At 48.5% G+C, this 24,251-nt stretch overlaps 1 protein-coding gene across 1 annotated transcript; it reads left to right on the top strand.

Annotated features, from left to right (window-relative positions):
• The first annotated feature begins 9,365 nt into the window (after nt 1-9,365).
• Nucleotides 9,366-24,251, top strand: LOC129382879 (uncharacterized). The gene is made up of 2 exons (XM_055067111.1): nt 9,366-9,572; nt 23,970-24,251. The coding sequence occupies exons 1-2, from the start codon at nt 9,366-9,368 to the stop codon at nt 24,249-24,251; spliced, it is 489 nt and encodes a 162-aa protein (XP_054923086.1).

Raw genomic sequence — 24,251 nt, 5'->3', positions numbered from 1 at the left:
CAATCGTTACATTGTTCAGGTGAGCTCCTACTGAAATTTCATCTTCACAAGTTATTGGTACAATATGTTTATAAGAGGTTAATTTTATCTACTTGAGATTTACAAGTAGGTGCAACTTCGAATATTTTGAACAGCGTTTCTCTTGCCCTCACACAGACGCAGGTTTGGTTTGGTTTGATGCCTATGGGTATGGCTCAACCCACTGCGGGAGATGGGCCATGAATCGGAAGGCAGTAGGTAAAAAGGCTTCAAAATCTTGTGCATCATACTTTTTGGCGAAGGTAATCCTTGTGTGGTCGTCAACACAAGAGTGACCTTCGCAATCTAAAGAGAGAACGCAGCGCTGCGGCAGAACACTGCGAGCTTTTTGATCGCCGGTTCGGCCTCCACGGTGCTGCCGCCTTGAAGAGAGAAATGAACCACCGGCGGCGGCTCCTTGCGGAATCCCGGTAGATCCAGAAGAGGTCGGGCAACATCAATCGCTCGCCAGGGACACTTCCCGCCGTTTACGCACAGAGTCTACGAATAGTGTCTGCGCGCCTGCCAAAGCGGCAAGAACGCACATGAGCGCTGCTACGCCTTACGCCATCGCCACTCTGAAGGAGGAGCCGGTGGGGCTCCGAAACTTCGGGTTCTTGAAATAAATTTTGGTTGGACTTTTCATTCTCTTTAATTCAGTCACCGATGAATGACGTTCTTCCGGAGCCTGCAATGGCTTCAGACGTCATCACTACGTAAACGCATGGTCTTCGAGATTGGTTTCCTTAAACCAGCGTTCCCAGAAGCGAGTCACTCAGGTTGCGCGGCCTATAACAATGGCTCGGGGACTGCCACAGCTACCATAGGCGACGAGTTCGTTAAGTTTATCAGTGACTAATCTTATCAGCTCTACAAGTGCTGTCGAAAACCTCGCGAACAAATTGGCGCCGTAGAGGAAGATGAACCTCCCCCATGAATGCTATCAGTATGAATTCCGAGGTATTCAACAATAGTCGCATGGGGAGCAGGGTTGTAAGTGCACAAGGTACATGTGCGGAGAACGAGGTGTTACGCCGAATTTTTTTCGGGCCATGACGTCATTACTTGAGCAGGTGCTGACGGAGACAGAATGACGCCACTCAATATGCTCAAATTACTTAATTATCCCAAGCTGTTGATTGCTGATATTGATGCGGCAGAACTTTTCTCAGGCCACTCACGAAGCAAATAAGTCGTTCTTTACTTTAACGTCAATTATTTTAATGTAGACCAACTTATTGACTTAGTGGTGACATTTTGAAATTTCGAAATGAAGTTTACAAACAAACCTGATAACCGCGGCGCACTGCATGCAACAACTGTGTCATTCGTGCCTTGGTGCACTTGGGAATAAACTCAGTAAGAGACATCAAATGTTAATATTGGTCATTTCCTGTTGTCCAGAAGCTGTAAAAACTGCGGCCACCCAGCCCACAACCCTTCTTTAGCAAAATAGCATAGCTGTGACTACGAAAGGTTTTACGTTCATCTATAAACAGAGCACGCAGACTGTTACGTTTTAAACCAGTGTTTCATCAATGTTTAAAAGAAAGCTATTTATGCCTTTGCTTTATTAAATAATATGGCATTGAACTGTGGTGCGCAGCCATGGTTCCACTGTGGTAGAGGCTTAGAAGCGGGTGGCCAGAAGAAACCGTAAAAATAAGAACTGCGTCAAGGGAACGAACGAAACAACACGCAATAAGAGAGATGCCAACAAGTAAAAATTATGCGTGATTGGGAATAGAGACTAACTCCCTCTATTAATTAGACGTTAAGGATTCCTTGATAAGGGACTGCTATAGTAAAGAACTAGGACATTAAAGAAATCCATGTAAAGAAAACATTGAATAGAAAAGGCGAAATCCTAAATCAAAGAACTACCACAGTAGTCATTTTGTTTCACACAGGAAGTAATGTCTCAACAATCATTCCTATCCGTAATTCCCTATGCTCAGAGTGCAATATGCAATAGTAAAACCGACACCATTAAGTAGAATCATCCGGTGCCACACGGATCCTGGCGAATCCCACGTATTTGGTAGGCCCCTGTGAAGAAGTGTTCACAAAGTACCAAGCGCAAGAGCAGACGACATTGCGGCCGACCTCAACAAGAGGAAAAGAAAGACGAGGGAGGCTCGTGCAGCGCATGAAAAAGGGGCTCGCGCAACGGAGATTGTTGGAACGCCGGCACGACTAGGGCCGCCGGGCCTACGGAACCCACATCTACCGGTGAGGTTCACCTGACCGAGCGTCCGTCTTCGGGACAGGGAACGCCTCGGGTCGTTGCACGGCACGAGACCCCGGAACGGCCTGCTGCAGCCTCGAACCCGCATCTACGCGCGAGGTTCGGGAGAGCGAGCGTCCGTCGTCGAGACGAGGAGCGCCTCGGGTCGTTGCCTTGCACGAGGCCTCAGGTCGGCCTGCCGGCATCGTGGAACCCGCTTCTACGCGCGAGGTTCGGGTGGCCGGGCGACCGAGTGGCCTGTTCTCGTCTACCGAGCTGTGGGCCGTCCACCTTTTCCTGCCCCGTGCTGCTGCGTCTGCTATTCCGCGCCGGTCATCACTCGACGAACGAGTGTTCCACCTCAAGGACTCTACGTGTCACCACACTCCGGACTTAACCGCAACCTCGTGAGACTACATTTTTTTTTTTTCTATTTACGAACAACCTTATATGTGTGGGTCTAGCTTAAGATATTTTACTTGTCTACGTGCCGTCTAATATAATTGTGTGTGTGCTCATCTTGCACCGTCGCCTCCATCTTCCTCCCGTCACACGCTTTGCAACGTGACGGTCCTAACAACATCACATATCTGGCGTCCGCGAACAGGACTGCTCTTACGCTATAGAGAAGAGCAGCACATTGCATATGCGTGTCTGACGGGTGAGGATGGAGACAGACAAGCTTACGGCAATTGGAAAAGAACTGGGGTTGACTGGCCAGGCACTAAAACAATGGGTAGACGAAGAGCGCGCACGCGAAAGGGAAGCGCGTGAAGCACGTCTGGCTGAACGCAATGCAGCAAAAGAAGCTGATGCCGAAGCGCTAGCTAGATTAAAGGCAGAAAGGGAAGTCCTCGAGCTCAAGTTAAAGTTGAGGGAGTTAGATGCGACAGCGGGTAGCATGACTGCTGGGCAGCTTACAGAGAGTGTGCACGCAAATGCTACCGAGAGCTACCAAAGTCCTCACAAACTAATTCCACCATTTAATGAAGAACGCGATGAGTTGGATGCATACATTCAACGATTTGAGCGCGTCGCAACGAGCCAGGGCTGGCCACAAGACAAATGGGCCCTATCGCTAAGCCTCTGTTTGACAGGAGTAGCTCTGAGTGTTGTCGGCAGAATGGCACCGGATCATGCCATGGACTATGCGACACTAAAACAGACGCTTTTGCAACGCTTCAGGTTCACGGAGGAAGGCTACCGAAGGAAGTTTCGGTCGGCGAAACCCGATAATTCCGAAACTGGTAGACAGTTTGCCGGTCGTCTATTGGGATATTTTGATCACTGGCAAGAAATGGCCAATACGGACCGGACATACGATGCTCTGCGGGACAAGATTGTCTCAGAACAGTTTCTGATGACTTGCCATGAGAAACTGGCAGTCTTTTTGAGAGAAAGGAACTGTCAGGAACTTGACAAACTAGCGGAAGCTACTGATCATTACCTGGAGGCGCAAGGGTTAGTCAACCTTGGCAAAGGTAAAAACGAGAGAGAACCTACAAAGCCACCAGGTCAAGCTCGAACTCCTGAGCGACAAGAAGAGAAGGAAAGACCACGCTGCTTTCTTTGTGGTAAACGCGGTCACAGAGCTGCTGATTGCTGGACCAATACGAAGGGTCCAAATACAAATACGTCTGTCTGTGGAAAGTGCCGCCGCACTGGGCACAAGACAGGTGACTGCCCCAAAAAACCCAACAGTACTGAGAAGGCTTCGTGCTCGATGCAACAAGTAGACATGTCCAAGGCAGTAACCGAAGAGACACAGACCTTGCGTCGAGTTCCCGGAAGTTCGGAACGCGGGAGAACGCAAACGTACAAACGAGATGAAAAGTCTATGCCTACTGCCGAAGGTGTGCTTGAAGGACATCCCGCTACTGTCCTGAGAGATACAGGATGCGACTCTATTATTGTCAAAAGGTCCCTCGTACCAGGCAGTAAGCTGACAGGAAAAATTTCCTCGGTCTGTCTTCTGGACAGAAGATTGTTGAAGCTACCTGAAGCAACCGTGGAGATCGCGTCACCTTTCTTCACAGGCAAGACTCGGGTTTTATGCATGGACAATCCTTTATATGATATTGTCCTGGGAAATGTGAAAGGTGTACGGAACGTCTCCAATCCTGACAATGAATGGAAAAGACATCTTTATACACCGAGCGCTGCGGATGAATCATTTAGAGCAGAAGGTGGAAACTGTTCTACCAATGAATCCATCTCTGCTGACACTTCATCATTGGCTGCTAGAGAAACCAGGGACAAGTCGGAAGCGGCAGCGACAACCAGACAGACAAGATCAGGTTCGCATTCGTTACCAGTACCAGCTATAAACCCCCTAGACATCAGCCCAATTGATTTGAAAAGCAGGCAGAGGGAGGACAGCAGTCTACGTAAATGCTTTGAAGCAGTGGACAAAGAGATGAAGACTAGGTTCGCCGACGTCCAATTCTTTATAAAGGAGGAAATTCTTTACCGAAGATACACAATGCGGTCAAAGAAACAAATGGAACAGCTTGTCGTACCCAGAAGCCTTCGTCATTTTGTCATGAAAATGGCTCACGAAGGGATCCTTGCTGGACATCAAGGAATAAAGCGAACCACAGACCGTGTGAGCGAAGAGTTCTACTGGCCTGGATTCCAATCAGACATCACGCGATTTGTTAAATCGTGCGATACGTGCCAGAGGACTTTTCCCAAACATCTAATAGGTCGAGTACCATTGGCAAATACTCCCGTCATTGATACCCCGTTTAAGAGAGTTGCCATTGACATTGTGGGACCATTATCTCCCATGTCAGAGAAAGGGAATAGGTACGTTCTTACAATGGTCGATATGGCAACGCGGTATCCTGACGCTGTGGCACTGCCTAGCATTGAAACAGAAAAAATAGCTGAGGCACTTCTAGAGATGCTCTCTCGTGTGGGAGTCCCACAGGAGATAATCAGTGACAGAGGCACATCATTCTCGTCACGCCTGATGAAGGAGCTAAGCCGTCTTCTCTCTTTTACGCAGTTGCCAACAACTCCATATCATCCGATGGCAAATGGCCTTGTGGAGAGGTTCAACGGCACCCTTAAACAAATGATAAGACGAATGTGTCAAGAGAGCCCGAAAAAATGGGACCGGTACTTGGCACCATTGCTTTTTGCTTATCGCGAAGTCCCTCAGTCAAGCCTGGGTTTTTCACCCTTCGACTTGTTGTATGGCCGTTATGTCAGAGGACCCATGGCGATATTGAAAGAATTATGGACGGGTGAGCATATTGATGATGACGCAAAAACCTCATACGGTTATGTAGTCGAGCTACGGAAGCGTCTTGAAGACACTTGTCGTTTAGCCAAGGAGGAGCTTCAAAAAGCAAAACTTTTACAGAAGAAACACTACGACCGGAAGGCCAGACCACGTCATTTAGCTGTTGGAGACAAGGTTTTGCTACTGCTACCTTCGGACAACAACAAATTGATTCTTACGTGGAAAGGGCCATTCACTGTACTTGAGAGGAGAAATGACGTCGATTACGTTATTGACCTCGGGACAAGGACGACACTGTTCCATATAAATCTACTGAAAAAGTATGAGGAACGGCCACCTATATCACCGCCATTACCGGAAGCGTCAGCTGCTTGTCACACTGATGATACCGAAAATGACGATCTACCATGTGTACCATTTCAAGGAAAAGAATCGGTGGCCGACGTGAGTCTATCGGGATCGCTCTCTCCTGACCAGCGCGCTCAAGTCACGGGTCTACTGAGTATATACGAGAATGTATTCACCGAGGTTCCCGGCAAGACACATCTCGTCCAGTGTAAGCTGAAACTTACCACGAATACACCCGTAAACATGCGGCCCTATCCAATACCATTTGCTACCCAAGAAGCGGTACAAAAAGAAATTGGAGAAATGCTACGACAAGGCATCATAGAACCATCTGAGTCCGCCTACCAATCACCTATAGTTATCGTGAAGAAAAGAGACGGGACGATGCGTCTATGCATTGATTTCAGGCAACTCAACAAGATACTGGTCAATGACAACGAGCCTATACCTCGGGTGGATATTATCTTTGGGAGACTGGGGAACGCACAGTATTTTTCAAAGTTTGACTTTTCTAAGGGTTACTGGCAGGTGCCCATGGATGAAGAGTCGAAACCAATGACAGCTTTTGCTACGGCATCAGGCCTATATCAGTTCCGCTTCATGCCGTTTGGCATTAAAACAGCACCAGCTGTTTTCAACCGCCTCATGAGAAAAGTAGTAGCAGACATACCACATATTTACTACTACTTCGATGACGTGCTCATTGCCACTGAAACGTGGGACGAACACGTGGGTACAATTGAGTCATTTCTACAACGAGTGAGAGAATCTGGGTTGACAATTCGTCCAACAAAAAGTGAAATTGGTCAAAGATCAGTGAAATTCCTCGGCCACCTTGTTGGAAACGGTGTCATGCAACCGCAGGTCGAAACACTAGACAAAATACAGGCTGCGAAGCGTCCACAGACGAAAAAAGAAGTACGCTCGTTTCTCGGACTTACGGGGTATTACCGAGACTTCGTCCACAATTATTCCGAAGTAACCTACCCGCTCACTGAACTGACCAAGAAAAGAGGCCCTAATAAAGTAGTTTGGGGAGAACGTGAACAGAAAGCCTTTGATGAACTCAAGATCCTCCTGTCTACACCACCTATATTGAGAGCACCAGATTTTTCCGAGCCTTTCGTACTCCGCACCGACGCATCATCAACAAGTATAGGTGCCATACTTATGCAGCGCCATGAAGGAATTCTGCACCCGGTGTCATATGCAAGCCGCCGACTACAACCACGAGAAATTGCATATTCAACAGTTGAGCGAGAAGCCCTAGCTCTTACGTGGGCCGTCCAAAAGTTCCACATCTACTTGTTTGGACGCACGTTCATATTACAGAGCGACCATAAGCCCCTTGTTTACATCAAGTCGGCCAAGCACATCAACAGCCGTGTTTTACGTTGGAGCCTCATACTTATGGAGTATGACTTCTCGGTTGAGTATATTAAAGGCAGCGAGAATGTAGGCGCAGACTATATGAGCCGGTTGCCAAGCACATAAAAGAGTGTGTCTGCGGAAACATGGTATTTTAAAAGCACGAACGTTAAACTGGTGTGACTTTAATGTCGAACAACAAACATTTCCTGGCATGTTAGTTTTGTGGGTTTTTGTTTTCACCTTATATCGTGGTGTTCTGTCTTCTTAATGTTGTCATCATGCCGAGTGTGCGGTGTTCGGAACTCCAGTGTTGTAGTAATTTTTATGGGTACCCTTACATACCGAGTGTGCGGTGCTCGACAGTGTAGTGCTGTGGTAATTTTTCTGTGTACTCTTACATACCGAGTGTGCGTTGCTCGGAACTGTAGCACTGTGGTATTTTTTATGTGTACTCAAACGTACCGAGTGTGCGGTGCTCGGAACTGTGGTGCAGTGGCAATACTCTTGTGGTGCGCGTGTGCTACGGTGGACCAGCAGACAGCGAGTATACTGAAGTTCTTTGAACGAAAGAACTTTCTTAAGTAGGGGGTGATTGTGAAGAAGTGTTCACAAAGTACCAAGCGCAAGAGCAGACGACATTGCGGCCGACCTCAACAAGAGGAAAAGAAAGACGAGGGAGGCTCGTGCAGCGCATGAAAAAGGGGCTCGCGCAACGGAGATTGTTGGAACGCCGGCACGACTAGGGCCGCCGGGCCTACGGAACCCACATCTACCGGTGAGGTTCACCTGACCGAGCGTCCGTCTTCGGGACAGGGAACGCCTCGGGTCGTTGCACGGCACGAGACCCCGGAACGGCCTGCTGCAGCCTCGAACCCGCATCTACGCGCGAGGTTCGGGAGAGCGAGCGTCCGTCGTCGAGACGAGGAGCGCCTCGGGTCGTTGCCTTGCACGAGGCCTCAGGTCGGCCTGCCGGCATCGTGGAACCCGCTTCTACGCGCGAGGTTCGGGTGGCCGGGCGACCGAGTGGCCTGTTCTCGTCTACCGAGCTGTGGGCCGTCCACCTTTTCCTGCCCCGTGCTGCTGCGTCTGCTATTCCGCGCCGGTCATCACTCGACGAACGAGTGTTCCACCTCAAGGACTCTACGTGTCACCACACTCCGGACTTAACCGCAACCTCGTGAGACTACATTTTTTTTTTTTCTATTTACGAACAACCTTATATGTGTGGGTCTAGCTTAAGATATTTTACTTGTCTACGTGCCGTCTAATATAATTGTGTGTGTGCTCATCTTGCACCGTCGCCTCCATCTTCCTCCCGTCACACGCTTTGCAACGTGACGGTCCTAACAACATCACAGCCCCACAACCTATAGGGGCATCATCATTATGATGGCACAAATGGAGTGAACTGTCTTTAAATCGTGAAGAAGAGGAAGCACTACTGTTCTTTTTCACTTTAAATACGTTTGTCGAATTGAAATAAGAATTCTCTGAAGCTACCTCCTGGTGTCCGATACGCAGCCTATACCCCTTAGTGGGTATGCTCGATAATATAAGAAAATCATCATCATCATCTCTGACTTGAAGCGCCGGTGTTGAGATCTTGGTTAGGTCAGTAATCTGAGAAACATTGCGAAGCTATATACGCGACACAAAAAGACTGCCCAAATGGTAGTTCTCGTTTTGAGGATTCGCTTATTTGTCTTTTATTGAAATAAAAAATTGAAATGGCAAAAGACATAATGATAATAATAGAGTCAGGGTATTCAAAATTTAGGTTATTGCTCATATCAACCATTTTGTTTACTCGTATGATAACTGATGTTCTGTTTACATTTACACTATCCTATTATACACTGTGTAATTTGATTTATTATCAGTTTCTTTCATACCTTCGTTGACATCTCTTTTTGGTTCGCTCATGGATTGCAGCTCACGGATTCCTGGAATTAGCAAGCCACCCACCTGAGAGCGAATAGGGAAAGTCTGGATCTCTCTTTGGTTCACTCATAAACTTTTATTTCTTTCGCTTTCTCTCTCTCTTCACTTATTAAACTACCACCCGATTCATGGCGTAACCCCTACAGCAAATTTGTGCCAATGTACAAGGAATCATCATCATTAACATCAAGAAGAACAACGGAGTTCGCCATGAAATCCGAGGACGGCGAGCACCAAGTACTCAGCCCATGGTCTTCCTCACCACGGGGACCCGCGGCGACTTCGGCGTCGCAGACTACGTGGCGTCGCTGGGTGCGGCTGCTCGCCTCGTTTCGGCCGCGCACCCACGAGCCCACCACTATGACGGTCACCATGCCGGCCACGGTGGCCGCCATCATGGACAGCTCGTCCATACAGGTGCGCCCTTTATTCTTAGCAACGGGTCTTACCAGGGCCTGGATGCACTAAACGCTCGTTTCCGCGAAAACAGAAAACTAAATATTCACCTAAGAGCACAGAGCGGAAAGCTCAAAACAGAATCTTTCCTTCCTCTGCATCTTCGATTCATGCGTAGCTTCTTGCTCAATCCCCACACGTAGACAAGAATTTTACTTTCTTCCATCTGTAATGAAGTTTACTTACACAAGCGGTAATAAATCTAACAGCAGCCTAGCAGCAGCGAACAGCACGAGGTCTGTTCTAAGCACCGCACGGGTCGTCGTCATCGTCTCTGCGATGCAACTGGAACCCCGAAGCGCGTCTGCTTCATTACATTGGCGCCGGGTTGAAAACGGAGCCATCCTGGCGACTCAGAGAGCAGACAAGGTGAGGGGCTCGTAATAAGGCTTTAGGCGGTTAACATTCACTGTCTCGCGACCCCGACAACGAAGTTCCGGCGTTGGGGTGACTGGCTCAACGATATAGTTCACAGGTAAGGTGGCCTCGATGATACGGTACGGACCGTGGTACCGTGCAAGTCGTTTAGAAGGAAGGCAAGGGGTGTGATGTGGTATCCAAAGTCAAACAATCAGACCGGCAGGGAAGCTGGGTGTCACCTGATCGTGCTTTCTGATGCCCTGTATCTTAGCTAGTCAGCGAGTAAGCCAGCTGGCGTGAATCTTCAGCCTATCGGGCAACATCTGGAATTGTAGTGCACTTAGACGCGTTAGCTCGGCAGAATATGGTGCGGTGATAAAGGCGTATTTCGGGACACAGCGACGAAAATAAGAACAGGTCTATGAAACTTCGCAGGACCTTAATAAGTGTGGGCTTTAGAAAATCTGCGACGGCGCTAAGCTTGTCGGGATCGGGAAGTATGCCGCCTTTCGAGACAACGTGAACCAAGAGATTTAATTTTCGGGCAACAAAATGGCACTTCTTGAGGTTGAGCTGTAGGCCAGCTGAAGTGAGAGATGTTACGATGTCATGCCGACGGATGAGATGTGTCGCAAATTCCTTGAGAAAACAACTATGCCATCCAAGTAATATAAACAAGTGTTCCACTTGTGGTCGCGAAGGGTGGTATCAGTCATGCGCTACACCGCAGCGGGTGCATTGCAGAGCACGAATGACATAACGTAAACTCGTACAGGCTATCTGGAGGGATGGAAGCTGTCTTTGGGCGGTCAGCCTCAGCCATGGGAACCTGCCAATGGCCAGAACGGAGATCTAAAGATGAGAAGTGTTGTGGACCTTGCAGACAATCAAGAGCGTCGTTGATCCAAGGCAGTGGGTAAACGCTTTTTTTTGTATATTTGTTAAGGCGGCGTTAATCAATACAAAGTCGAATGGAGCCATCTTTCTTGAGCAGTAGAACAACAGGTACTGACCAAGGACTTTCAAAAGGTTGCATGACGCCGCTCTGCAGCATGCCGTCCACTTCTTCCGTGATAACTCGGCGCTCCCCTGGTGAAACGCAATACGCACGCTATTGCAAGGGGCATGTGTACCAGTGTCAATGATAGGCACTTATCGTGCGACCCAAGGATGGTGGATGGCAGTCGAACGAAGATACCAACTCGTTAAGGATGGTAAGAAGTTGGGTGCGATGAGACTGCGTAAGGTGGCATCGCCGCAGTCGAAAACGGCTGAAGGCATTGTTTAGACAAAATTTATGGCGTAAAGATGTAAACGGGTGGTGCCATCGTGAACATCAAGATTTTTAATACACGTGACAGCTTACACATATTATAAGGTCTCACCTCGCAGGATGGTGACTGGGCACAGGTGCGGATTAGATATGGGTATCAAAACGGATTCTGCCAGAACAGTGAGGATGGCGAACGGAAAAGATAAGAAGCCATGGTGGAGTCTGGCATGGCAGCAGACGATAATGTGACAAGCACAGACATCTCCAGAGGTAAATCAGTATCAGAATCAACGAAGACTTTGCAAACACCGAGATCGCCTCCGTCCGCTGGTGAGTCGCATAACGTTGAAAGGCCACTTGCGTGCGAGAACCATCGAGGATTGCACTATGACATGACGGGAAGTCTCACCCGAGGATGGGATCGCGAGAACAGAATGGCAACACAAACTCGATGATGCAGGAAACGTCTTCTATGACTACGTGGGTGAAGCATACACCTGCAGGAGTAATGCGCTGCGTGCTAGCAGTGCAGCGTTCCATGCCAAAGAGGGGGGTAGTGACTTTTACAGTGAACCTGTTAGAAGCTGCCTGGGTTTCTCTTGACGTGCGCAGCTTCGCCGAGCGGGGGTAGAACGCGGAGAGAGAGTGAAAGCAGAGAATTAAAATACCATTGCGCAGCATAGCGACGCGGCGAGGGTGGGTGGAGCCTAGCGGGGGAGACGGAGCGTCGCGCACGCGAGCGAGGAACGCGGCGCGGATGGTGCCGGTGCCTCTCCGGTGCCGCGCGACGCAGGGGGGCCCGACGAGGGAGGAGGTGCATTCTTCCCCGCCGGCTGCTAGGATACCTCGATGTCCTCCTCTCCCGCCGCCACGTAGAGTAAAGACAACCGCCGCGTCTACTAGAGCGTTCGCCACGCGAATCGCGGACGCCGTAGTAGACGCCTTTGGCGGACCCCGTATGGACGCGCTGCCGGCGCTCGTGGGTCTTGTGTGCGGATTGGCCCTGCTTTACTGGCCTTCCCCCAGCTCCGCTGGTCTCTGGTGTTTGTGATAGCAGATGCGCGCATGTTCTTTAGCCTGATTTTCGTACGCGATAGCACTAATTATCATCGCTGGACGAATTTAGCCAAGGAGATGTGCACGCTAACCACGGCAGGAGTGAGGAATGAAAGGGTTACCCTAAGCCGACTAACATACAGGGGCTAGCTGTGTCACGTTGGAAGTAATTCATTTTGATTAAATATGATCCGTAGGTCAATACTGCAGCACAAGAGTATATAATTTTGTTTTGCAACTAATTTTGTCCGTGCTTCCATCAGACGTTCCAGACGACATTTTACTGCAATGCCGCTAAAGCAGTGCACACATTCACTCACCGCAGTGACCACATAGTTTCTTGTAATTGCGTCGAACGTCTTTCATTATATGCTTAACTCGTTGAGCAACAACAGAAACGGAATGTCTGTGAAAAACGGAGTGGGCGTCCGAGCACGCAGCATCCGCTGATCAGAGAAACACACTATTACAGCACAGGGACCGCGGTGAATGCGAAATCCTGCCGTTCATTTCCAAAAGAGGGTCGATGAACTATTATGAGTGCGCCATGAAACCGAACAGCAATGGCGAGAAACCAACGTTGAGCCCGTGTACACACTGATAACTAGCACACGACACCACGAGCAACCCACATTGAGCGTGGTGACGATGACTACTGCGCTGATTTTGCCAGGAATAGTGTCCTGGTACACTTCGGACATGTTGGTCGAGCAAACCTGAGACGGGCATTTTGAAAACTCGAGCAGAGGAGGTCGGCAGTCAGCTTCAAGTCGCCTCCAAGTAGCGAGCGCGCGCGCGGAGCGCCAGCGGAGTCCTCCCATTGACGTCATACGCGAGAAGGCGCCACTCAAAAATCTCGGGATTAGTACTTCTCATACCAAGTAACTCTGCGGATGTACGCAAATAGTGCGACGATAGCTTACTCTGAATCGGATTGTGTGCGTTTTTGCTTTGTACGTTCACATGACCATGGCTAACAAATAAAATTAAATTATAGTGTTTAACATCCCTAAGTTGCACAGCGGTTTATAGCGGACGCTGTAAGGAAAGGCTCCGGATGAATTCTGACCATGTGGGGTTTCTTACCATGCTCCTAAACCGCGGTAAGAAGTGTTTTTGCATTCCTGCCTCGTCTGAATTCAGGCACCGCCGTGATGGGTATGGCTCATAGTTTAGAAGTAGTTAATCCTGTAGCTCGTTTAACACTACAGTATAAATGGGGCGCAAATTAGTACATTCTTGTATATTTCGTATATTTCAATTGAAAGTTGCAAGAGTGCTGATACGTCAGTTGACCTCTCCTGGGGTACGTGACGCCGCCGCAACGACGTCACAGCGTACTGTGGGCCGGCACACGTGCAGTGATCCTGATTGGCAAATCAAAGCCGCCGCTGGCTTTCTGCGTGGTGCAGTAGCAGATTATATGGGGTAGGTGGGCGCCATGTGAAGGCGATTTTTATGCGAAGCATATTAACGTAGGTTTCGGGCCTTCGCGCGACGCCCGGCGGTGGCCACCATTGACCCGGAAGTGGGGTCACGTGACATGACGTCACGTGATGACGTCACACAGGCTGCAGATGGGGCCTCATATCGCGCCGTCGGTCGCCTCCCGGCGGTGGCCACCATTGACCTTCAAGTGACCTTCAAGTAGGTCACGTGACATGACGTCACATGATGACGTCACACCGGCTGCAGATGGGGCCTCATATCGCGCCGTCGGTCGCCTCCCGGCGGTGGCCACCATTGACCCTGAAGTGAGATCACATGATGTGACGTCACGTGATGACGTCACACCGGCTGCAGATGGGGCCTCATATCGCGCCGTCGGACGTCGCCCGCCGGAGGCCTCCACGCTTCGGTTCGCGCCGTCGCGCGCGACGCGGCGGCGGCGCCACCATCACTGCATCACGTGATATGTGACGTCACGCGAGGGATGAAGCGGCCTCGCCAAAAAAGGAAGTCCATGACTCAGTGGGGAAACAGTTTAAACTTGGTGTTGTGTAGAAACACAACACTGTTGTGGTGTTGTGTATATCCCTAACTTCACTGGGATATAATAGGGCTCAGTGAAGTTAGGAGGGTAAAAGAAGCATATACAGTGCTAGAAAGCGGGCACGTCCTGTGCTACCGGGGCTTAGCGGAGAGACGAGAACTAGGAGTCGGATTCCTGATTAATAAGAACATAGCTGGTAACATACAGGAATTCTATAGCATTAACGAGAGGGTGGCAGGTCTAGTTGTGAAACTTAATAAGAGGTACAAAATGAAGGTTATACAGGTCTACGCCCCTACATCCAGTCATGATGACCAGGAAGTCGAAAGCTTCTATGAAGACGTGGAATCGGCGATGGGTAAAGTCAAAACAAAATACAGTATACTGATGGGAGACTTCAATGCCAAGGTTGGCAAGAAGCAGACTGGAGACAAGGCAGTGGGGGAATATGGCATAGGCACTAGGAATAGCAGGGGAGAGTTATTAGTAGAGTTTGCGGAACAGAATAATATGCGGATAATGAATACCTTCTTCCGCAAGCGAGATAGCCGAAAATGGACGTGGAGGAGCCCGAACGGCGAGACTAGAAATGAAATAGACCTCATACTCTGCGCTAACCCTGGCATCATACAAGATGTGGACGTGCTCAGCAAGGATCGCTGCAGTGACCATAGGATGGTAAGAACTCGAATTAGCCTAGACCCGAGGAGGGAACGGAAGCAACTGGCACATAAGAAGTCGATTAATGAGTTAGTGGTAAGAGGGAAAATAGAGGAATTCCAGATCAAGCTACAGAACAGGTATTCAGCTTTGACTCAGGAAGAGGACCTTAGTGTTGAAGCAATGAACGACAATCTTGTGGGCATCATTAAGGAGTGTGCAATGGGGCTCTTGCATTGCCCAGGGGGCGCTGCGAGAAAGGTGCGAGAAAGGTGCTAAAAAGCGTCCTCTGTCCTAAAATGGGTCGTACCAAGCTCGGTCGTCTGTTTCGGAAAGCACGTTTATAATATGGACCCGCCACTTTCGGTTGTGTTGTAGCACGGCCTGCTGCGTATATCGGGCGCCGAAGATTTTTTCAGGGGTGGCACGCTGCGTAAAGGCAAGAAATTATGCAGTGCCGAATACGTGTACGCCGTTCAAGAATTAGGCGGCGAAGTTTTAGCACGGTGTCAATCGCAAGTGAAGCGAGTCGCGTACGAAGTGGAACTACAGGTAAGGTTTGCACGCTAGCTGCTAGATTCAGGCGCACAAACGCGAGGAAATGCGTGCTATAAATGAATCCACAGCAGCGATAAGCAGACATCATGTGTACGGAACTGCTCGAGCACACGACGGTACGCGCCGCGATGTACGAACTGCTCGAGCGCACGATCGTACGCGCCGCGACGGCAGCGGTCTTTCGACATGCCGCCAAACGGCGGGCCTCCTGCAAGCTTTGTTGACTGCACGCCGCTAAACTGATGCAATGGATATGAGCTCGCACGTACGTGCGAATCGCGCTGTAGCGCGAGCTTGTGCGCTGCTCGCTTGATGTAGCTTTTAATGACAGCGCTCGAACATCGATGTGCTGCAATCAATACTGCCTTGCTGCGCTGCCTCAACGTGCTGGCTTGAGATCAAGGATGAGCGCATTTAACTATCTTAACCTGTGCTGCTCGTAGTGGATTAGTGAATTGTCATGGAATGATCCCGACCATTTGTGCTCATTTGCACACACTTCACCACTTCGCATCGGTCGAATTGTTAATTGTCGCTGTGGCCGGGTCTCGAATCGTGAATTACCAGCTATGCCTGCTGCTATGTCGGTCTGCTGTCGGGACTGTAGGTGCAAAAGACCGAAATTTCGAACGCAGATAATCAAGCAAGCTTCAAGACAGGCGAAGCAGCCAGCATGGCACGAAGTTTTGCTTACTCAGCGCGACGAACTGCAGCTATGCAGCGCGCCCGACGCTCCACTTCGTGATGCCTTGAAGGAAAACGGTAGAATGTGATGTTGGGATTCAGGCCTTCTTGTTCATGGCAGCCCACGACGCAGACGTAATGAGGGTGACGCCTTTTCGAGGCTGGGCTAGGTCTCTCCGGATCGGCATCACCGATTCCTCCTGCTCCCAGCATTATGTCCCACGGCACAAGGAGAGTCCGTTTTCGTTAAACTATAGGCTCCGGCGAGCTCGCAGCGTGGTCTGTGAGAAGTGACGAGCCTTTTCACACTCGCAACAGGCCATAAAAAAGTGCGAATTGACACAAAACTCGGCCTAGAAACGTGCTTCGCCACAGCCAGGGCTCAATACGACCCAAGCTAGTACGACCCAGATGTCGTTTCCCGCACCGCCACCAGGCGCCGCTACTATACCTCAAACTCCAGTGCAAGACGCCCATAGAAGTCGGTGGTAACTCCGTTAGACAGGATAACAGTAAGCTATCGCAGGAGACGAAAGATCTGATCAAGAATCGCCAATGTATGAAAGCCTCTAACCCTACAGCTAGAATAGAACTGGCAGAACTTTTGAAGTTAATCAGCAAGCGTAAGACAGCTGACATAAGGAACTATAATATGGATAGAATTGAACAGGCTCTCAGGAACGGAGGAAGCCTAAAAGCAGTGAAGAAGAAGCTAGGAATTGGCAAGAATCAGATGTATGCGTTAAGAGACAAAGCCGGCAATAACATTACTAATATGGATGAGATAGTTGAAGTGGCTGAGGAGTTCTATAGAGCTTCATACAGTACCAGTGGCACCCACGACAACAATGGAAGAGAGAATAGTCTAGGGGAATTTGAAATCCCACAGGTAACACCGGAAGAAGTAAAGAAAGCCTTGGGAGCTATGCAAAGGGGGAAGGCAGCTGGGGAGGATCAGGTAACAGCAGATTTGTTAAAGGATGGTAGGCAGATTGTTCTAGAGAAACGGGCCACCCTGTATACGCAATGCCTCATGACTTCGAGCGTACCGGAATCTTGGAAAAACGCTAACATAATCCTAATCGATAAGAAAGGGGACGCCAAAGACTTGAAAAATTATAGACCGATCAGTTTACTGTCCGTTGCCTACAAAGTATTTACTAAGGTAATTGCAAATAGAATCAGGAACACCTTAGACTTCCGTCAACCAAAGGACCAGGCAGGATTCCGTAAAGGCTACTCAACAATAGACCATATTCACACTATCGATCAGGTGATAGAAAATGTGCGGAATATAACCAACCTTTATATATAGCTTTCATTGATTACGAGAAAGCGTTTGATTCAGTCGAAACCTCAGCAGTCATGGAGGCATTGTGGAATCAGGATGTAGACGAGCCGTATGTAAAAATACTGAAAGCTATCTATAGCGGCTCCACAGCCACCGTAGTCCTCCATAAAGAAGGCAACAAAATCCCAATAAAGAAAGGCGTCAGGCAGGGAGATACGATCTCTCCGATGCTATTCACAGCGTGTTTACAGGAGGTATTCAGAGACCTGGATTGGGAAGAATTGGGGATAAGAGTTAATGGAGAATACATTAGTAACTTCCGATTCGCTGATGATATTGCCTTGCTTAGTGACTCAGGGGACCAACTGCAATGCATGCTCACTGACCTGGAGAGGCAAAGCCGAAGGGTGGGTCTAAAAATTAATCTGCAGAAAACTAAAGTAATGTTTAACAGTGTCGGAAGGGAACAGCAGTCTACAATAGGTAGTGAGGCACTGGAAGTGGTAAGGGAATACATCTACTTAGGACAGGTAATGACTGCGGATCCGGATCATGAGACTGAAATAATCAGAAGAATAAGAATGGGCTGGGGTGCGTTTGGCAGGCATTCTCAGATCATGAACAGCAGGTTGCCATTATGCCTCAAGAGAAAAGTTTATAACAGCTGTGTCTTACCAGTACTCACGTACGGGGCAGAAACCTGGAGGCTTACGAAAAGGGTTCTACTTCAATTGAGGACGACGCAACCAGCTATGGAAAGAAGAATGATTGGTATAACGTTAAGGGACAAGAAAAGAGCAGATTGGGTGAGGGAACAAACGCGAGTTAATGATATCTTAGTTGAAATCAAGAAAAAGAAATGGGCATGGGCAGGACACGTAATGAGGAGGGAAGATAAACGATGGTCATTAAGAGTTACGGAATGGATTCCAAGGGAAGGGAAGCGTAGCAGAGGGTGGCAGAAAGTTAGGTGGGCGGATGAGATTAAGAAGTTTGCAGGGACAACATGGCCACAATTAGTACATGACCGGGGTAGTTGGAGAAGTATGGGAGAGGCCTTTGCCCTGCAGTGGGCATAACCAGGCTGATGATGATGATGATGATGTGTAGAAATGCTCAAAGACAATACAGAATAAGTGAAGTGCAAACCAAGAGTCATGCATTTACGGACCATAAGAGTGTGTTTGTCGGGCTGCAAAGAATAAAGTGCGACAATTAACCTAAAACCACGTCTCTGTTACTTAGCCCCATCCACACTGAGGCAGCTGCTTAACATGCTTCGCATCCACTGGGCTTAACCTTGATAAGCCTCCAATTTTTTTTTTCTTTTTTCTCTTTTCCTTTTACGTGAACCTCCACAATTCTTTTCTTAGCCGGATTAGCAGTATTTTGTGTCGGAGAGCTTCGGTGTATGCTAAACTGCGTGATGGAAATCTGGTGACGGTGGAATTTTTTTGCTTGTGAACTTGAGCCACGTGGTGGTCTGTGATGGATTGCGCAATGAAGAATATTGCCTTTTCCATGGCAGTGTACCACGTTTGTTGTGGTGAGGGAAAGTGTGCGACGAAAAACAATGGCGATGACGGCTCATCTTTGCGTAGGGAAGCGGACGTTGTGCGTGCGTGCGTGCGTGTGGGTGGGTGTGCATGTGTGTGTGTGCGTGTTTGAGAGAGAGATAGAGAGAAGAAAGAGACTGTCGACGCCTGTTGCGTGTAAGAGGCCACTCGTAGTCATCAGGCGCCGACAAAACTTCAGGACACGTAATTTTTGAACAGGCAAGAATGAATGAGACGCGATGATTAGTGAGCGCATGTATGTCGGTGCCATCTGCGCTGTGCGCTGGAAAAAAAAAAAGAACAAGGACTTATTTCAGCATATTCTATCGACTGAAAGTTAAAACTACGAATGAGCTCGTAGCTTGTTCTGATCACTGCCGAAGCTCCATGTATACGCTCCACCACTGGGAATGCACAAAATACAAACAGCTGAAATTATCGCGTTTCAACGCAGATCCGATGGGTCTTAAGTCAATACGAACTTTCTTCCTTTCCCTTTCTTGTTATACTCTACGGCACGAACTTTATGTGCGGACGATGCACTAAACATACAAAAATTGGGTCTTTTAATGTTGAAAGCAGCAAAGGGAGGCACCTGACAATCTGTAGGCATCAGCTACAGCGAAGGTGCTGCGCAGCGGTGTGCGCTTTTGCTTTGTACGTTCACATCACGATGGCTAACAAATGAAATTTAATTATAGTGTTTAACATCCCTAAGTTGCACAGCGGTTTATGGCGGACACTGTAAGGAAAGGCTCCGGATGAATTCTGACCATGTGGGGTCTCTTACCATGCTCCTAAAGCACGGTAACAAGTGTTTTTGCATTCCTGCCTCGTCTGAATTCAAGTGCCGCCGTGATGGGTATAGCTCATAGTTTAGAAGTAGTTAATCCTGTAGGTCGTTTAACACTACAGTGTAAATGGGGCGCAAATTAGTACCTTCATGACAATACAATAAAAGTTTTTGGCCGAAGGCCAGTCATTAGCGCAGTATCATTTCGGCAAAATCAAAATGTGCATCTTCTGTGATGAAATGTTCCCTTTCGAATAGTAATAACTTCTTGTGGCTGTTTGTTCTACCGAAGAGGCGCATGCTTACGAAATCACTGCATCCTAATTTAAGGAAACCGTGCACTCATCGGATCGGATCGGAAAACATTTATTGGGCTCTAGAAAAGAGACCTTCGTGGCTTCAGACGGCCTCTTCCATCTTCTGATGGATTCTTCAGTCTGCAATCACAGGGTTGGTGCCCTAGTCCAAGGCTCCACTGAGTATGGCCAACCCGCGAGCTCGCTCTACTAGGCGCTTTTGGCCGTTCAAGCTTACGCTGGAAAGCATACTCTCCCACTGTTCCGCACTCGGGTTTTTAATTTTATAGATAGTTGGGGACTCAATATTTTGACAGGCCCATGATATGTGGTACAGATCTGGTTTCTCTCCGCACCATGGGCACTTAGCCTCAACCGTGCACTCAACAACAACGCTACGTGCCTGTGCCGGTAAAGCTGAGACGATTATACTTTCTAAGCACAGTTCACAGATGCCCTCACTTCAAACAATAGCAATATGCCGAAATTACAATCGCTGCAGTGGATATACTATCTCTTGAGCAGCAAGAACATGTGGCATAACCTTTTTTGTCAACCAGTGCCCACTTCGAAGGTGGGGCAAACGAGGGGGGGGGGGAGCATTCGTAGTGACGTGGCGCTGTTTGCAAACAGGCAGATGTCTATTCGCACGTATTGTTTGCGTACTGTCGTGCTTTCACTGGGTGGCGTACTACGTTTTGTTCACCAGCGCGAGCTTTGAGTTGTGGCCGCTGGTTGAAGCAAATGAATCCCTCCGCTTGCTTGACGATAAATCGGTTCAGATGTGCCATGCCTTTTAAGGAAAACTTGAGGATATTATCCTGACTGGTAGCCAACCTCTGTCATCGAAAAGAAAAGTGCACAATCATTGCATTCTACTAGCGCTAACGTACGGGGCAAAACCTTGGAGGTTAATAAAGAAGCTCGAAGCCAAGTTAAGGACGACGCAAAAAGCGATGGAACAAAAAATGCCAGGCGTGTCGTTAAGAGACAGGAAGCGAGCGGTGGGGATCAGGGAGCAAACCGGGAGAGCTGACATGCTGGTTCACATTAACAGAAAAGAAGTGGAGCTGGGCAGGCCATGTAAGTGCAGACAGCCGGTGGACCACTGGAGTTGCAGAGTTGGTGCCTAGGGAAGGGAAGCGTAGTCAAATACCACAGGAAATTAGGGGGTGTGATGAAATTAAGAAAACAATGAGCCAGATGAATTACCAGCGAAGCTGTTCAGCACTCGACACAGAGGTGACGCAGAATTTCGAACGAAGGTATGAACACATTTCTTCTTCTGATCGGTGGTCATCGCGACGATATGTACGCACACCCATTTTCATACCACCTGTGTGTATGTACCATTAAGCGCGTAAGCATGTCTATGCCTACCCAAAGGGAAATTTCTCCCTCGCTTAACACACTGGATGGCTCATACCCCCTTAAGCAATGGCTCATATTCCCTAAGCAAGCAAAAAAATAATATCTACCTGAAAGTCTACAGATCCTGAAAATGGTGCCTATTTATAAATAATCTACTGAAAATCCATATTCAAGTGATGAGGCGCATACGCTCTTGCATAGAATGAAGCGATTTTGCATTAAATTCGCGAGCTTAGTTTTTGCACAGGCAGATTTGTTGACTGACACGAAAAATCCACGAAACCCTCGACATAAACAGCTTCTCTGTAAAATTTGCATGTGCAAGTGCATAATCAGCTAGCACAAGACATGGGTAACTAGGCGTCACCAGGTGGGCGGGGGGGGGCGTCGTCTTGCAATGTACATAAAATTCACTGATGATGAGAGGATATGAAAAATGTCAAGCGCCGTATAACGACTTGCAGCAGAGCGCAGACCGCCACCTTTGTAACGGCATGGCAAAACGAGACTGCTCGCTTCACAGCATAGCTGCAGGCATAGCTGCTGCTTGCAACCGTGTTCTGCGGTGTGCTCCCACTGCTGTTCGTTGCTATATGCTAAATAAGAGGTTCAGGGCAGAGTCAGCAAGAAGCTCGACCTATTTTCTGTCTTTTTTTTGCAATAGACATAGAACACGGGCGAATAATATTAAGTCCGCATCAACAGTGGCCAACGCTGCCGACGTTGTCAATCTCATTCCCTCGTGTCTGTTTGTGCACTTGTGATTACAGCAAATAGCACATAGCAAACTAAAACTCGTAGCACACAGCAAACTTCATAGCATAGAGTTTCATATCAGTATAACTAGAGGTGAAATCTGGCGCTGCGATCGTTCAACCATCATGGGAATGATGGGAAGTACGGGCTACGGATTGGCATTCTGTTGACTGGCGAGCGTGTCTACAAGTATTTTTTGGCAGTTTTGGTTTCGCTGCAAGCGCAGTTGCTATAACCTGTAGTGGGACAGTGCAACGGAAAGCTCTCTGCCTTTGTTCTCTTGCTCGAGGTGGCGATAGCGCGCTGGGCCAGCGGCTAGGACGATGTTTGTGTCGCGGTGTGGTGTCGAAGCCCTGACGAGAAAGCGATGGCATCGTAAACGTTGAAACAACATGTTTTGACCATTTGGACCTTGGTTTGTTATGTGTGTTAGGTTGGCGCTGTAGCGTTACGTGCTTTATGAAACTTCAGAATAGGAAAAAAAAGGCACTACTGATGTAAGACATAGACAGTTGTACTTCTAGTCTCTTGACAATCAAATTTTATTGAGGGTCTCATTGTGCATTACTTGTCTATGTGCTGATTGAAATGCGTGTTTTAGGACTTTGAGAACACAAACTTACTCGTGGTAGGAAAGGTTGCTGCTTGCTGGCTGCAGTCCGGTGTCGCAAAATGGGCAAGTGCAAAGCCATGCCGTAAAGCTTCGGAAGCCGTGCGTCAACATAAAATAAAAGAAGTATGCTCGTAGGAGGCCTCAAGCATCCCTGCTAGCAGTGCAGTAGATGTGCTTAAAAGTACTTGAAGACGTTCAGCAATGGTGACAGCCGACATAGCCTTTCGAAAGAGGGAGAGATTTCACAATTAAGTGCCTGTCGTCTGAGAGAAAAATCTCGCGTTCGCTGCGAGCAGGCGTCGTAGCAGACGACACTTCTAGCATTCCTCTCAAGGGCGCACCACTTTCTCATAATAAAAAATTTTTATTCCCATAAATACTTGAGTATTTATATATAATAATATGCACAGTTGTTATTGCTGTTGTAAAAACAAATAAATAATTATACTCTGGCACAAAATCGGGAACAGAATTGCACAAGAATGCATACCCTGGTGTGTCCTGGTGTAAGCCATAGCAAAACGTGTTTCAATCCCAGTCATACAAAGTTTACGTACCGTGTTAACGCATCGTGTCACGTACCGTGACACTGCAGAAATAAAATTCAATTTTACGAGATAATACTTGAGTATAGCTTCGTTTACTGCGCCTTAATCAAACGCAGCTGGTCTAAAGATCGAAATCAATCCGAAGCCGAATCCGAAGCATGTACTTCCCATGATTCCCATGTAGGTTGAGGCACGCTCAGGAGAGCACTAGCCTAGGCACTAGCGACACCGTTCTCTCTTGGGTGTTTATTTAGAAACGCTATGCTTCATAGCAAATAGCAAAGAATAAGGTTCCGAATGTGAGTATCTCTGTTTGATTACCGATTAACTGTGGCATTTTATATTGATGCGGAGTGCAGGCGTTTCACGTTCTTGTTGTGGATGTTTCGTTCGAAAAGAAACAAACGCATTTGAATTGCGGTTTTCTTCACTGCAGTCTGCGTCTTAACACGAATGCGTGTGTGCATCTGTCAGGGCAGTGTATTACGATTGCGGTGATCATCAACTCAAATTGATTCGCCACACTCCCTGTCATGCTGACGCAACGCAGCGCATCACGCTGATGCTGGGCTCCAGCCTCATGTGGACCATGCTGGCGGTGCTGGGCCGGCGCAGGCACTCGGTGGAGCACACGGCCCGCCTTCTCTTCTTCGTAAGCCTGGGCGCTTTCGTGGGCGTGCTCAGCTGCACGTTGCGTATGACGCGCCCCCACGGATCCATCGCCGTCAACGCTTCCGTGGTCGCGCGCGGCTTCACCACCGCCTTCGCGTTCGCTGCCAGATGCGCTTCTGCATTCATTCTTCTGAGCACGGTTTTTAAGAGGAAGCTATAG

Source organism: Dermacentor andersoni, chromosome 3, assembly GCF_023375885.2.
Source record: "Dermacentor andersoni chromosome 3, qqDerAnde1_hic_scaffold, whole genome shotgun sequence".
Classification (NCBI taxonomy): domain Eukaryota; kingdom Metazoa; phylum Arthropoda; class Arachnida; order Ixodida; family Ixodidae; genus Dermacentor; species Dermacentor andersoni.
The sequence above is the reverse complement of the archived record's forward strand: the minus strand, read 5'-3'. Positions and strand labels throughout refer to the sequence as shown.